Consider the following 13,697-nt stretch of genomic DNA (forward strand, 5'->3'; position numbering starts at 1 on the left):
AGTAGATTTACAGTAAAGTATCCCTTTGACAAGCTCTTTTCACAGTCCTATACTCACCACACCGGAGGCCACTGATTCTCCTCAATCCATGTCAAATTCTCCATTTGTAGCCCTCGCAACTCACGGAAAAACCTTTTGTTGGCCTCACGGAAATGGACACAAACGTAATGCTGACACCATGCGGCTAACTGGAGGGCATTGTGGAACTATGAGTAAAATATTACAACCAATCAGAGATATTCGCCCCGTTTTTATTTTGCCCTTAACTATTTTTAAGAAATGTCTTTTCCTCGTTTACAATTGGAAAATTCCGTTCAGAATTCTCGATACAATTACACTCGGAACACTCGGGATTTATCGAGTTCCCCCATTTTCTTTTCTTCACATATCCCGCAGAGGTGTGAAATGTAATAAGGTGTGAAATAAACAACATTTACCTGTGTTCAGATTTACTTTTAGCCTATATTGATTCAAATAGTATCAGGTATGCATGGTCAATTTTAAGCAAACACGATGAGTGGTAAGTTCACCGTGCCGTGACTAATTACTGACCAGTGTTTTCTCTTGTTCATTTGTCATCGATGGAAGCCACAAGCGACGGTGAACTCATAAAATCAGTCTTCACAATGGCAAGAATTTGATGCTATTTTTTCTGCATCATTTTAAAAAAAAATGACTGGATTTTAAAAGTTACTGAGTATTTATAGCTTGTTTCTTTTAAATTAAATACATGTATACTAAACCTAGTACGCTAGATTTTATTTCACATGCATAGATTGGAATATAACAATAAATTATTTTATAAATTTATTGTAAATACATATATAACACGTGTTGCTTGTAATTGTATAGAATAAAACACACTTGAAAAGTACGAGGGTATGTTTTGGATCTGACTACAATTAGCCTATGTACGATAACTTGTAAATCCTGCAATTGAGCTTGAAATTTTCGCCGTCATCTTAAATTCGCCCTATCATCAAAGGGCGAAAATTAAACGGGGGCAAAAATTACCAAACAGTGACATTGACCTTAACCAAAACAATCCTAAACCTCAACCTTGATCTGTAGGTACTCATACTGAAGTTGCATACCAACTTTCATCAACATACCTTGAAGCATGGCTGAGAAAAGTGCGGAAAACTGAGTGGATGGACTGACGGACGGATGGAAAGACAGACAGACAAACTTGGAGGAAACCTATGGTCCAATCAGTAGTAGACTAATTATAGATTTACAGGATGAACAAATCATATTCTTCCAGATTATGATTTTACCTGGGCAGGCTCTATCAACATGAGCACTTCCTCAATAATATCCTCGTCACAGTGTGCAGCACGACTCAGCTCCATTACGACATACTCCTCCACTAGGGAGATTAGACGGGGTAAACAGAAACGGTTAGCTACAGCAATGAGGGCCAACTGGTCGACCGATTCTAGACTTCGTATCTTATCTGTGTAAAGGTACTCCTGTAGGACACTAAATACCTCTGTAGTCACATCCGGTAATGGTATCTGGAAACAGTTTAAAGTTTAAATAGCAAATATTAGTACACGTGTATGTATGTCCTCACTTTTACTTTGACAGAAAAGGAACTAAACACAAAAAAAAAAGGTTCAGTGGTTCGAAAGTTTGGGTGATTTGAAGGTGAAAAGGTTCAGTGGTTCGAAAGTTTGGGTGATGTGAACGTGAAAACTATAAGGTTCAGTGATTCGGAAAATTGGGTGATTTGAAGGTGAAAATGTTCAGTGGTTCGAAAGTTTGGGTGATTTGAAGGTGAAAACTAAGGTTCAGTGGTTCGAAAGTTTGGGTGATTTGCAGGTGAAATGGTTTAGTGGTTTAAAAGTTGGGTGATTTGAGGGTTTAAGGGCTCAGTGATTTGGAAGGTTTGGGTGATTTGAGGGTTTAAGGGTTCAGTGGTTTGGGCGATTTGCAGGTTAATGTGTTTAGTGGTTTGGAAGGTTTGTGTGATTTGAGGGTGTAGTATTCAGTAATTTAGAACAGAATTTAAAACAAACCACATGAGCCGATGCTTCCCGGAAGTTGTCAGTAAACATGGCACACATCATCTCACAGCGAGCAATGAGTAGGGGTTTATGGGCCGCCACAATACCATCATCTACTTCAAAGTGGATATCTGTAAATACAATGTAATATTAGCTTGGGTGAACAGAAATATGCATCTACCTTAAAATTAACCATGTAGATATTTGGACTTTGACCTTTGACATGGAGGTGAATGCCTTGGTATAATATAAATATAGCATATTGCAATCATGTGTGGGATACAGGTATATTCTAGAATTAAAACAAAAAAACAAAAAAACTGTGCTTATGAATTATGTCTCAATATCTTATAAGTGACTTTTCCTTAGGAAGTCTTGATGAGAACATGAGAACATTATCCTTTGAAGTCATGTGATTATATGATTTTCCCTTAATCTTTAAGGAGCCTGACAAAGATTTTCCCTTTAGAAGCTTTATGTGCCCCTAAGAGAACATGACTCACCCTTAAGGAGGCCCTGACCTAGGATCAACTCCTGAAGTTTGCCGATTCGATCACTGAGGAATCGTTTCTCCAGGCCCAGGTTGAGAAAAGTCTCCTGTGTCTGTACATTAGAGAGTGCCACCAGCATGGGGAACAACTTGAGAAGTTCTGCAGCTTGTTGTACCTCTAGTACCTGACTGTATTCCTCTCGCACCTTTCCAACGTACAAATACTCAAGGATACATTGAAATGCATGAGGGGTAATTTCCTGTGAAACTGTGACAACGGTCCGTACTGTATTTCCTCCCGCGGGATTCTTGTAGTGTCTTGTTTCTATTTTTTCGAATGCTGCATGGTTCAGATATCTTGTATTCACAGTGTCACGTCCATCATACTGTATCGTACCATCCTCTTGGCAGTTTGAATTTGCATCAATAATAGGAGATTCTTCCAAAATAACCTCATTATCCAAAAGCACCTGTTCATCTTCTTTGTTATTTTTTCTCTCTGTCCGTCCATTTGTGTGTGAAACACTACTACTGTCTTCCTCCTTTGTGTCCATCAAAAGAATTTCACGGAAAAGTTCAGACGCAACAACCAGACAGGTCTTGTGTGCTTGGAAACGTACGCCACTAACATTGAAGATAACGTCCCCATCATTTTGATTTTTAAGTAACTGTGCAAGGTCATGGTCAAATGTTGATGTTGCTACAGTGACAGACGGAAAAGAAGGTTGAGGAATCGGCAAAGGGAATTGGATGAGAGGATACTGTATCCGCCTTAGCTGTGCATTCCAAAACTTTATTTTACGTCTCTCTACCATGGCTGCTCGCACAGCGTTAAAGAAAACATCCTCGATTCCGAAATTGAAAAGAATGCTTGTCTCATAGTATGGTGCTCCGATTGCTTGTGCTACCTCACGTCCCTGTTCAGGGGTAATTATATCCCCTTTACCTATCGCCCTGGAAACATAATCATTTCTATGTTAAGTCTGATATATTGGGTTGGCAACATTAAGTGGAACAAACATGGAACTTGAAACAGCAGTTTTAATCCCACTAAGCTATCAAATATCTAAAAAATACCAAAGGTTATCAGACAGGATCTTACGTGCTTTATATGTCTCCATCTTTATTTATAGTGCGACATGAATTATAGTATTGTAGTTCTGATCCTGAATTTCATTTAAGATCCAGTTATTGTTAAAACAAGACAATTTGGCAAATTACAGTCCCCCAATGGATGTGAAATTGTATGCTAAGAATGCATAGATAACAAATTTGTACTGATCAGTGGTCAGTGTGAATATGTAATAGAGCTCAGATATATATTTCTTTGATGAAGGTCAAAGGTCAATATGTAAGACAGAGTGACTTAGCTACTTTTACAAATAGCACATCACCTCTCACCTTGGTGAATCCAAGCAACAAGCATGAAGTTCCAGTGTGAAGTAGTATGAGATTGAGGTCAGACAATTGTTTTCTTTGATTTAGGTAAAAGGTCAAAATATAGGTCACAATGAACTTCTTTTGAAACATGGCATATCAATTAATTTCAAAGAAGCCAAGCTCCAAGTATGAAGTGCCATTTTCAAGTAGTGTAGAGACAGAGCTGGGACACATTTTTTCTTTGATGTAGGTCAAAGGTCAAAATGTAGAGTGACCTAATTTTGAAACCTGACACATCACCTGACCTACATGAAGAGTCACGTAATGTAGGAGATGAAGCTGAAACACTTTTTCTTTAATGTAGGTCAGAAGTCAATATGTAGGTCAGAGTGACATACTTTTGGTACATTTCACACCACCTCACCTTGGGAAACCGATGCTCCAAGTATGAAGTTTCAGTGTCAAGAAGTGGAGGAAATAGAGCCAGGACAAGATAATGTGCAAAAGGACAGGACGCATGAACACCACAGAAACCTATGACCTAGGAAAGCCTTTACTTATCTCTTGACCTTTGCCTTAAAATTGATTTTAGAATAAAATACTTACTTGTACAATAGACCTTTCTCCATACACCGGTACTGCTGATCCTTGTACAGGAAGCGCATGTCTGCGTGAGTACCCGCCACAACAACTGGTGTTGTTGAACACTCATTCTTTATTTCTGTCTGCCATTTTGAAATGATATTGCGTAGAGAGCTTGGCTTGACAACACTGAAAACCAGGAGGACTACATCTGCCCTGGAAACACATAAAACATTCAGCCTAGATGACCAACTGAATTTCTTTGTTGAATCGTTAAACAGCAACACAGGTAAGCTCCCAGGTATAAGCTTATATACTCTTTGTAATGAACTTGTTAAAACTTTAAATACTGTAGTGTTATATTCATGATCTTCACTCGTTCTTACCCTTTGTAGGCAAAACCTCTGTCTTTGTCATGGTAACCAAACGTATCCCATAATCGTAAGGAGACTCTACAATCATCAACATGGCACCAGGACCTATCGAGAATCTGAAGAACAATATAAGAGGACAACAATTACATCACATGTAGCCCGCCACAAAGTATAATACACATACAATGCAGACTTTACATATTAATCACATGTCAGTTTAGAAGGATAACATTGAAGGGAACCCCTTTTTAAATCATTTGATAAACTGACCTCCTTGTCATTCCTGTAGTGGTCTGTAGCCCAGACAGTGGACACGTGCGTCTTGACCAGCTGTTCTAGTCTGTACTTAGTGTCACAGGCCCAAGCTCGAACCAAGCATGTCTTGCCAACCCCCGAGTCACCAACAACTACGCACTTGACGTACTCATACTGACTGCTTCCGGTACTAATGTCGACTGGCGCCTTGTTCACCATCACTGTAGGTGGCGCTAGCAGAACAGGGATTTACAATGACTGCTCGGGTTGTATGCATATCTGTAAAGAAAGAGAACAAATAAATTTTAGGAATAAATACAGAAAATAAGTCCTTGCCTCAAGCTATACTTTGCATGTTCACAATGTTTATGAAACATCTATGAATACAAAATGTACTTTCTTTCCCCTGACAATATGGCAACACGTGCAGATATAAAATAAATATTTCCAAGATGTCAGTCTCTCACTATTCCAATGCAGCACTTAGAGAATGTTGGCTCATATATTGTGCTTGTTTACAAAAATGTGCGAGCACATGTAATCTCAACTAGCATTAAGATCTAGAAATATTGACTAAAAACTAAAAACATGGAAAATTCTAATTCAACTAATGTTGATTCTGAAACATACCTCCCCCACTGGAGTCATGCTTACTTCAACAATATATGCTGTGTATTTATATAGGTTGTCATGATAAGCTTGCTCCTCTTTATACAAAAAGACTATGGTGACAATGGGGCCGCGATAACTCAGTCGATTAGAGTGCCTGTCATGTAATCTCAGGTGAAGATACAAGGTGTATGGTTTTATTCTCCCTTAATTACCTGTGTTTGTTTGAGTTTCTAAGGAAGCTGAAAAACGGGCCAGTCTATGCTGTCATGGTTGTGTCCTTGGGCAAGACAATTTACCATAATTGCTCTGGATGACATGTGACGGGCCTCCTGTATGTTGTTCAGTGAGGTAGTCACCAACTACTACAAGGAGACCCAGCCTCAAAATTATACTGACTGTACACAGGGCGACAAACCCATCAAACAAACAATTTTGGTTTGTTTTTGTTTAACGTCCTATTAACAGCCAGGGTCATTTAAGGACGTGCCAGGTTTTGGAGGTGGAGGAAAGCCGGAGTACCCGGAGAAAAACCACCGGCCTACAGTCAGTACCTGGCAACTGCCCCACGTAGGTTTCGAACTCACAACCCAGAGGTGGAGGGCTAGTGATAAAGTGTCGGGACACCTTAACCACTCGGCCACCGCGGCCCCCTCAAACAAACAATGATAGCTATTAACAACATTCAGTTAATATGATTGTACTGAGTAAACTTTAACTTTAACTGGTGATATTTTTCTAGTGAATATTTATCGTTATAAAAGGTCAGGTAACATATAAAGATATAAGAATTACTATTGTAACAGGAAAGTAGTGTGTTGCTACAGGGATCACACCCGCGACCTTGAGAGTTTACTGGTCCCCTGTTCTACCAACTGATCGAGCTTAAGGGATATTCCCCACTAGCATGAAACTAGGAGGAGATTGTATGACAGTGTACACTTTTTACAATCAAACCAGCCACACTAGTAAACTATAGCTTAACTTGGTTAAAGTGCAAGAGTAATTTAATGAAAAAGGTGCTTCTAAAAGATCAGTCAAGACCAAAACCAATGCAATTAACAGAAGAACCAATATATTATGTTCATCGCAAATTTTGTCATATTTTCATTTGTACTATATGAACACATCGGTGTATATTAACCTTGATTAAATAATACTTATAATAACAACTCACTTGTGGTTTATATTTACATTAGCTTACCATTTTCGTCAACTTTGAAAACTAGTAGGGATTTAAAGGATTTACCTTAATTTCTCCTATTGGGCCCGCCCCTCTGGCCCCCGGGGAGCCACACCCTCCATTTATACAAAAATCCATTCAGGACTAGTAGAGATTTAAAGGAAATGTTGATGGACAACGGATGCTGCGCCATGACATATAAAGCTCACCGGCTCATCGGCCCCGGGCCAGATGAGCTAAAAACTGAACCAACAAAAAAATACCTGCCTTTTTTAATGTCACATGACCCCCTGGGTGTTATAGTCGGGACACCGAGTGTTATAGGCATATGGTGGCAGCTGCCTCTTACCATTGTGTCAATGGGGAAATGCGGAGCAATTCAATGTAAATATATAGTTTTTAAACTTATGTTTTATGAATTCAATATTATATCAAAATATTTACATTTGTCTGGCATTGTCACTATATAGTCTGTTTGAGAGCTCTGGCATTGATGTACTGTACGTTTAAATGCCATCCGTCACACGCTACACTTATCAGTGAATTAATACACCACACACCGGAACTACAATATGTAGGATAATTAAGTTTAATGACTAATTATTTTGTCTACATTATTTGTTATAAAAAACAAGAGGCCCATGGGGCCTGTATCGCTCACCTGGTTGGATTAGACCAAATGTCAAAATAATGTTTATATTCAATTTGTTTTATTTGTAAATCTCAAACAATGCTATTTATGGTTATAGTGTGGGAATCCGAACTGCTTTAAAGATTAATGAAGTCCAGACTCTCTAAGGTATGAAAGACCTCAAGAATTGTTTTTAGAACATGCATTCATCACTTTATGACTAGTAGCGATTTAAAGGAATTACCTCTATTTCCCCTATTGGGCCCCGCCCCATTGGCCCCTCCAGGGTCACAGCCACCATTTATGCAAAATCTGTTCCCCTTCCCCCAAGGATGTTTCTGACCAAATTGGGTTCAAATCCATTCATAACTATATGACTGGTAGCGATTTAAAGGAATTACCTCTATTTCCCCGTTTGGGCCCCACCCCTTTGGCCCCTTTGGGGTCAGAGCCACCATTTATTCAAAATCTGTTCCCCTTCCCCCAAGGATGTTTCTGACCAAATTGGGTTCAAATCCATTCATAACTTTATGACTGGTAGCGATTTAAAGGAATTAACTCTATTTCCCCTATTGGACCCCGCCCCTTTGGCCCCTCCAGGGTCAGAGCCACCATTTATGCAAAATCTGTTCCCCTTCCTCCAAGGATGTTTCTGACCAAATTGGGTTCAAATCCATTCATAACTTTATGACTGGTAGCGATTTAAAGGAATTACATCTATTTCCCCGTTTGGGCCCCGCCCCTTTGGCCCCTTTGGGGTCAGAGCCACCATTTATGCAAAATCTGTTCCCCTTCCCCCAAGGATGTTTCTGACCAAATTGGGTTCAAATCCATTCATAACTTTATGACTGGTAGCGATTTAAAGGAATTACATCTATTTCCCCTATTGGGCCCCATCCCTTTGGCCCCTTTGGGGGTCAGAGCCACCATTTATGCAAAATCTGTTCCCCTTCCCCCAAGGATGTTTCTGACCAAATTGGTTTCAAATCCATTCATAACTTTATGACTGGTAGCGATTTAAAGGAATTAACTCTATTTCCCCTATTGGACCCCGCCCCTTTGGCCGCTCCAGGGTCAGAGCCACCATTTATGCAAAATCTGTTCCCCTTCCCCCAAGGATTTTTCTGACCAAATTGGGTTCAAATCCATTCATAACTTTATGACTGGTAGCGATTTAAAGGAATTAACTCTATTTCCCCGTTTGGGCCCCGCCCCTTTGGCCCCTCCAGGGTCAGAGCCACCATTTATGCAAAATCTGTTTCCCTTCCCCCAAGGATTTTTCTGACCAAATTGGGTTCAAATCCATTCATAACTTTATGACTAGTAGCGATTCAAAGTAATTAACTCTATTTCCCCTAATGGGCCCCGCCCCTTTGGGGTCAGAGTCACCATTTATGCAAAATCTGTTCCCCTTCCCCCAAGGATGTTTCTGACCAAATTGGGTTCAAATCCATTCATAACTTTATGACTAGTAGCGATTTAAAGGAATTACCTCTATTTCCCCTATTGGGCCCCGCCCCTTTGGCCCCTCCAGGGTCAGAGCCACCATTTATGCAAAATCTGTTCCCCTTCCCCCAAGGATGTTTCTGACCAAATTGGGTTCAAATCCATTCATAACTTTATGACTAGTAGCGATTTAAAGGAATTACCTCTATTTCCCCTATTGGGCCCCGCCCCTTTGGCCCCTCCGGCGTCAGAGCCACCATTTATGCAAAATCTGTTCCCATTCCCCCAAGGATTTTTCTAACCAAATTGGGTTCAAATCCATTCATAACTTCATGACTAGTAGCGATTCAAAGTAATTACCTCTATTTCCCCTATTGGGCCCCGCCCCTTTGGCCCCTCCAGGGTCAGAGCCACCATTGATGCAAAATCTGTTCCCCTTCCCCCAAGGATGTTTCTGACCAAATTGGGTTCAAATCCATTCATAACTTTATGACTAGTAGCGATTTAAAGGAATTACCTCTATTTCCCCTATTGGGCCCCGCCCCTTTGGCCCCTCCAGGGTCAGAGCCACCATTTATGCAAAATCTGTTCCCCTTCCCCCAAGGATGTTTCTGACCAAATGGGGTTCAAATCCATTCATAACTTTATGACTAGTAGCGATTTAAAGGAATTACTTCTATTTCCCCTATTGGGCACCGCCCCTTTGGCCCCTCAGAGGTCAGAGTCACCATTTATGCAAAATCTGTTATCCTTCTGCCAAGGATGTTTCTGGCCAAATTCGGTCAAAATCCAATAAGAACTTTTTGACTAGTAGCGATTTGAAGCAAATGTTGACGGACGACGTACGGACGCTGCGCCATGATATAAGCTCACCGGACCTTCGGTCCAGGTGAGCTAAAAATGCCATTTGCGCATTACAGTGATCATAAATTGATTAACAAAATTGAGTTTTTTAAAATTTTCGATGTACTTTTTTGTTTGCCAAAAAGCACGCAACCATGTTTCTGCTGACTGTCGGTAAGGCGAGAATTATGGATTTTAAATATGAATTATAGCATTTAAAAAATAAATCAAAGTACTGGAAGTACTGTAAACGAACATTATTGTTTAACCCTTTAGCATTTGAACCGCCCAGAGTCGGCCGTAATTTATGACGTATCCTCTGTTCAATCCGCCCAGAGTCGGCCGTGAGTGTATTGCTATTTTGGTTGCTTAGTGACGATAAATAAACGATCATAATAAAAACAGTAAAGTTGTAATTAAAAGCATACATACTCCTCTTTGTGTCTGTGTTTTTATTTCCTGGTGTTATTCAAATTTTTTGAGGTATTTTGAAAAAAAATGTTGAAGTTGTTTATCGACGTCTCCATAACAACAATGGCAGCCAGCGAAAGTGAAAGTGATTTCGAGTTTGAGGGGTTTACGGACGAAAATGTCCGTGAAGCTTCTGGTAAATTACAGGAAAAGGAGACTGAACTTGAGGAAATGATACACAATGATGAGTCTGACATCGATATTGATGAAAACAGCAACAGCGAGGAGGATTCCGATCAGGAAGAGGATGGTGAGGTTGACCCATATTTAGTGAACATGAACGGAGAATGGTCCCGAGATGTAAATGAAATTTTTGTCCCCGATTTTTCGGAGAATACGGGCCCCCAGCATAATTTAAATACCAATGCTAGTGTTTTAGAATATTTCAATTTATTTCTCCCTCAAAGTTTTTTCGAAACAGTTGCAAATGAAACTAATAGATATGCAGATCAAAGGCAACTAGTTACAGGACCGGACCCAAGATGGCGTCCTACGACAGCAAACGAAATCCGGGCATACATAGGTATGAATATAATGATGGGTGTAAAGCAGTTGCCTCGCATCTGGTGCTACTGGAGCACAGACAAGCGATATTATGATGCATTCATTTCAGGAGTTATGCCCAAAACGCGATTTTTAAAGTTAAATCAATACATTCACTTGCGGGACACGGCAGTTATACCTGGCCGAGATGACCCGGATTACGATCCTCTTTTCAAGGTAAGGCCCATGTTAGATATGGTATCTAAAAAGTTCAGGAAAGCATACAAGCCTGGTAGGGATCTCAGTGTTGATGAGGCAATGATTGGTTTCAAGGGTCGCATTCATTTCCGACAATATATGCCTGCTAAACCCACCAAGTAGGGTGTGAAAGTTTGGGAAGTGTGCGAGTCGGACTCAGGATACTGTTCCAACTTCGAGGTTTACACAGGTAGGAAACCAGGTGGACGTCAACATGGTTTGGGCTATGATGTTGTGTGGAATATTACAAAACCCTTTCACAACAAAAACCATCATTTATATTATGATAGATTCTTCAGCTCAGTATTACTGGCTGAACATTTAGATTTGGTGAGTACTTATGTTTGTGGAACCATAATGCAGAACAGGAAAGGCTTGCCTGCAGAAATTGCTTCTGCAAAGCTAAAAAACAACGGTGAGTTATTGCAAATGCAGAAAGGAAACATGATTGCCACTGGGTATAAGGATAAGAGGCATCTGACATTTTTATCGACATCCCAACAACCATTTCATGGTGAAGGTAAGCCAACATGTAATCTTAATTACAACAGACACATGGGCGGAGTGGACAAGTCAGATCAGATGAGGGCGTATTACCCCGTTGGTCGAGCAGGTAAAAAATGGTGGAGATATTTGCTGTGGTTTGTTATAAATTTGAGCATAGTGAATTCTCACATAGTCTATACGAAATCGGAGAAAGACCCTCCCCCCAAGAAAGGATATGACCACATGGCATTCCGTGTTGACGTTGCCGAGCAACTAATTGCTGGATACACCTGTAGAAAGCATCAGGCAGGTAAGCGAGTCGCTTTGGCGGAGCAAGTTGTGGCTCGAGAGACAATCGGTCATCACAAATTAGAAAAAATTCCAGGTAGGAAAAAGACTTGCAAGGAATGTTCTACTCAGAAAAGACGAACAGCAAAAGGTAGGCTCGTGGAGACCTCATTTTTCTGTGTATTCTGTGATGTACCATTGTGCCGGAATGGTTGCTTTGCAGCATATCACGAGAGAAATATGAAATAGTCAGTCAAAGTTTGAAACTTTTTCTATGGTAAGTCTAAAACTGAAAGCAAAATAGGATAATTTGTGGACCTGTGGAGTGCGGGCCACAACAGTTGTTGTTAGAATGGATTGGGGCATGGGATAATTGGTCTCTGCCCTTGATTAGGAGGTATATGTGTAAATAGTAGTTCACGAGTTTACTTACCTGTGTTTTTATAAAAAAAGAAATCAAAAAAAAAAAAAACAAACAAAAAAATATAAAAAGATTAAAAAAAAACAAAACAAAAATGTTTTATTTGTTAATCACTTTATTTGTGCAATATCTGAAATGAAAGATACTCACTTGAATGTATTTCAATGCATTTGTATATATAATATGCATAATATGAATATGCAAATTAGATACTGTATAATTCTAAATATAAATATTTTCTTCTCTACATTTTCAGGTGACCTGTAGTACATGTCCTCACCAGCAACCATATTGGATAAGAGTGCAGTGTCAACATCAGCATTTACCTGTATAATTTGAAAAGTCAAATAGATTTTATGCAATAACAACTTACCTTTATGTTGCATTCTCATGTATGCAAATTATATGCTAATTAGCATTTAATTACCTGTGAAGTTATCTTCATCAAGTCAATATGTAGTGACATCACTACTGCAAGAACAATGAACACTCAAATTAGTTCAAACTATTCCAGTTTATTATCTGTTATTCAGTTATGAAAAGGCTTGAATTTCATTGAAAACGAGATTTCAGCATCTAACATTTACCTGTAAACTAATTAAGTATTTCTTACCTTTTTCAGGTGATGTAGCATTGACAAGTTGATTTGTTATCGGCGGTTTGTAGAAGAATGTTCATCGGTCCCAATAATTACATTTAGATCATTTTATTTTAATCAAAAGACACATTTTGCCCCCCAAAAACCATAAAAAATACCTGTATACAGGTATTTACCTGTGCGTACCTGCTGAATAAGCAGGTAAAACCACTAAACAAAGACCGGTTTTTGCAGAGGAGTATGTATGCAGCATGTGTAGAAAATTTTAAGTGCCTAGCTTGAATACTTTTGAAGATGTGTTGCTTCAAAGTTGAAACATGAACATTTGAAGTTTTTTCTGAAAAAGTGTGAACATATAAGGGCTATATAGTGTTTTGTATAGTGAATGCTAAAGGGTTAATGCAAAATCAGTAATCTTCTAAGTTTAAAGTCGATAAATTTACTGATATTGATTTAGGAATTAATTGCAAATAATTTGAAATGTTTGCAGCTGTTCTGATATGATTGAACACATGCATGTTTCTGTAAGGTCCTAATTGAAATTGGAAGTTTGTTGATCTATCTTGGATGGATGAAAATAAAATATGTCTTTCTTTCGGGAAGGCATCATCAGTTATAATACAGCCAGGACTCTGTGACCTTATTGATGCCAACTTCTAATATGCACTAAATTTAGGCTAGTTCCATCGTTAGTTTAGCATATTTCAACTTAATAGGATGAAACACATATAAAGAACTACTGAAAACCAAAACCAGAGCTGCTAATCAAGGCTCGGATTAGGAATGTATCCTATTGAAACTGTACTCAAGCATGTATGGTACTTCAAAACAAAAAACTTGACTCCTTTTGTTCAGGAATCATTTGATGTTAATAAATCTGTATATGAGAA

The 13,697-nt window shown here is 39.2% G+C and overlaps 3 protein-coding genes across 3 annotated transcripts in view; 2 read left to right on the top strand and 1 right to left on the bottom strand.

Annotated features, from left to right (window-relative positions):
* LOC117339623 (rho-related BTB domain-containing protein 1-like) overlaps positions 1 to 13,697 on the bottom strand; it is a 46,693-nt gene that overhangs the window by 3,574 nt on the left and 29,422 nt on the right. Inside the window, exons 2-8 of the mRNA XM_033901315.1 lie at positions 5,106 to 5,369; positions 4,848 to 4,951; positions 4,486 to 4,677; positions 2,513 to 3,453; positions 2,022 to 2,140; positions 1,278 to 1,517; positions 58 to 206 (exon numbers count right to left, since the gene is read on the bottom strand). Of these exons, the coding sequence (XP_033757206.1) occupies positions 58 to 206; positions 1,278 to 1,517; positions 2,022 to 2,140; positions 2,513 to 3,453; positions 4,486 to 4,677; positions 4,848 to 4,951; positions 5,106 to 5,309 (1,949 nt within the window). The 5' untranslated portion in view covers positions 5,310 to 5,369. The remainder of the gene's footprint in view (positions 1 to 57; positions 207 to 1,277; positions 1,518 to 2,021; positions 2,141 to 2,512; positions 3,454 to 4,485; positions 4,678 to 4,847; positions 4,952 to 5,105; positions 5,370 to 13,697) is intronic.
* LOC117338936 (piggyBac transposable element-derived protein 4-like) lies at positions 10,337 to 11,137 on the top strand. Its single transcript, XM_033900300.1, has one exon. The coding sequence runs from the start codon at positions 10,337 to 10,339 to the stop codon at positions 11,135 to 11,137; it is 801 nt and encodes a 266-aa protein (XP_033756191.1).
* Positions 11,372 to 12,476, top strand: LOC117338937 (piggyBac transposable element-derived protein 4-like). Its single transcript, XM_033900301.1, has 2 exons — positions 11,372 to 11,939; positions 12,466 to 12,476. Exons 1-2 carry the CDS (start codon positions 11,372 to 11,374, stop codon positions 12,474 to 12,476), a joined length of 579 nt encoding a protein of 192 aa, XP_033756192.1.

The sequence above is a fragment of the Pecten maximus genome, chromosome 12 (assembly GCF_902652985.1).
Source record: "Pecten maximus chromosome 12, xPecMax1.1, whole genome shotgun sequence".
NCBI classification, from domain to species: Eukaryota; Metazoa; Mollusca; class Bivalvia; order Pectinida; family Pectinidae; genus Pecten; species Pecten maximus.

Excerpts from the sequence above, each read along its gene's own strand:
- LOC117338937 (XM_033900301.1), top strand. The coding sequence starts at position 11,372 with ATGCAGAACAGGAAAGGCTTGCCTGCAGAAATTGCTTCTGCAAAGCTA.
- LOC117338936 (XM_033900300.1), top strand. The coding sequence starts at position 10,337 with ATGGCAGCCAGCGAAAGTGAAAGTGATTTCGAGTTTGAGGGGTTTACG.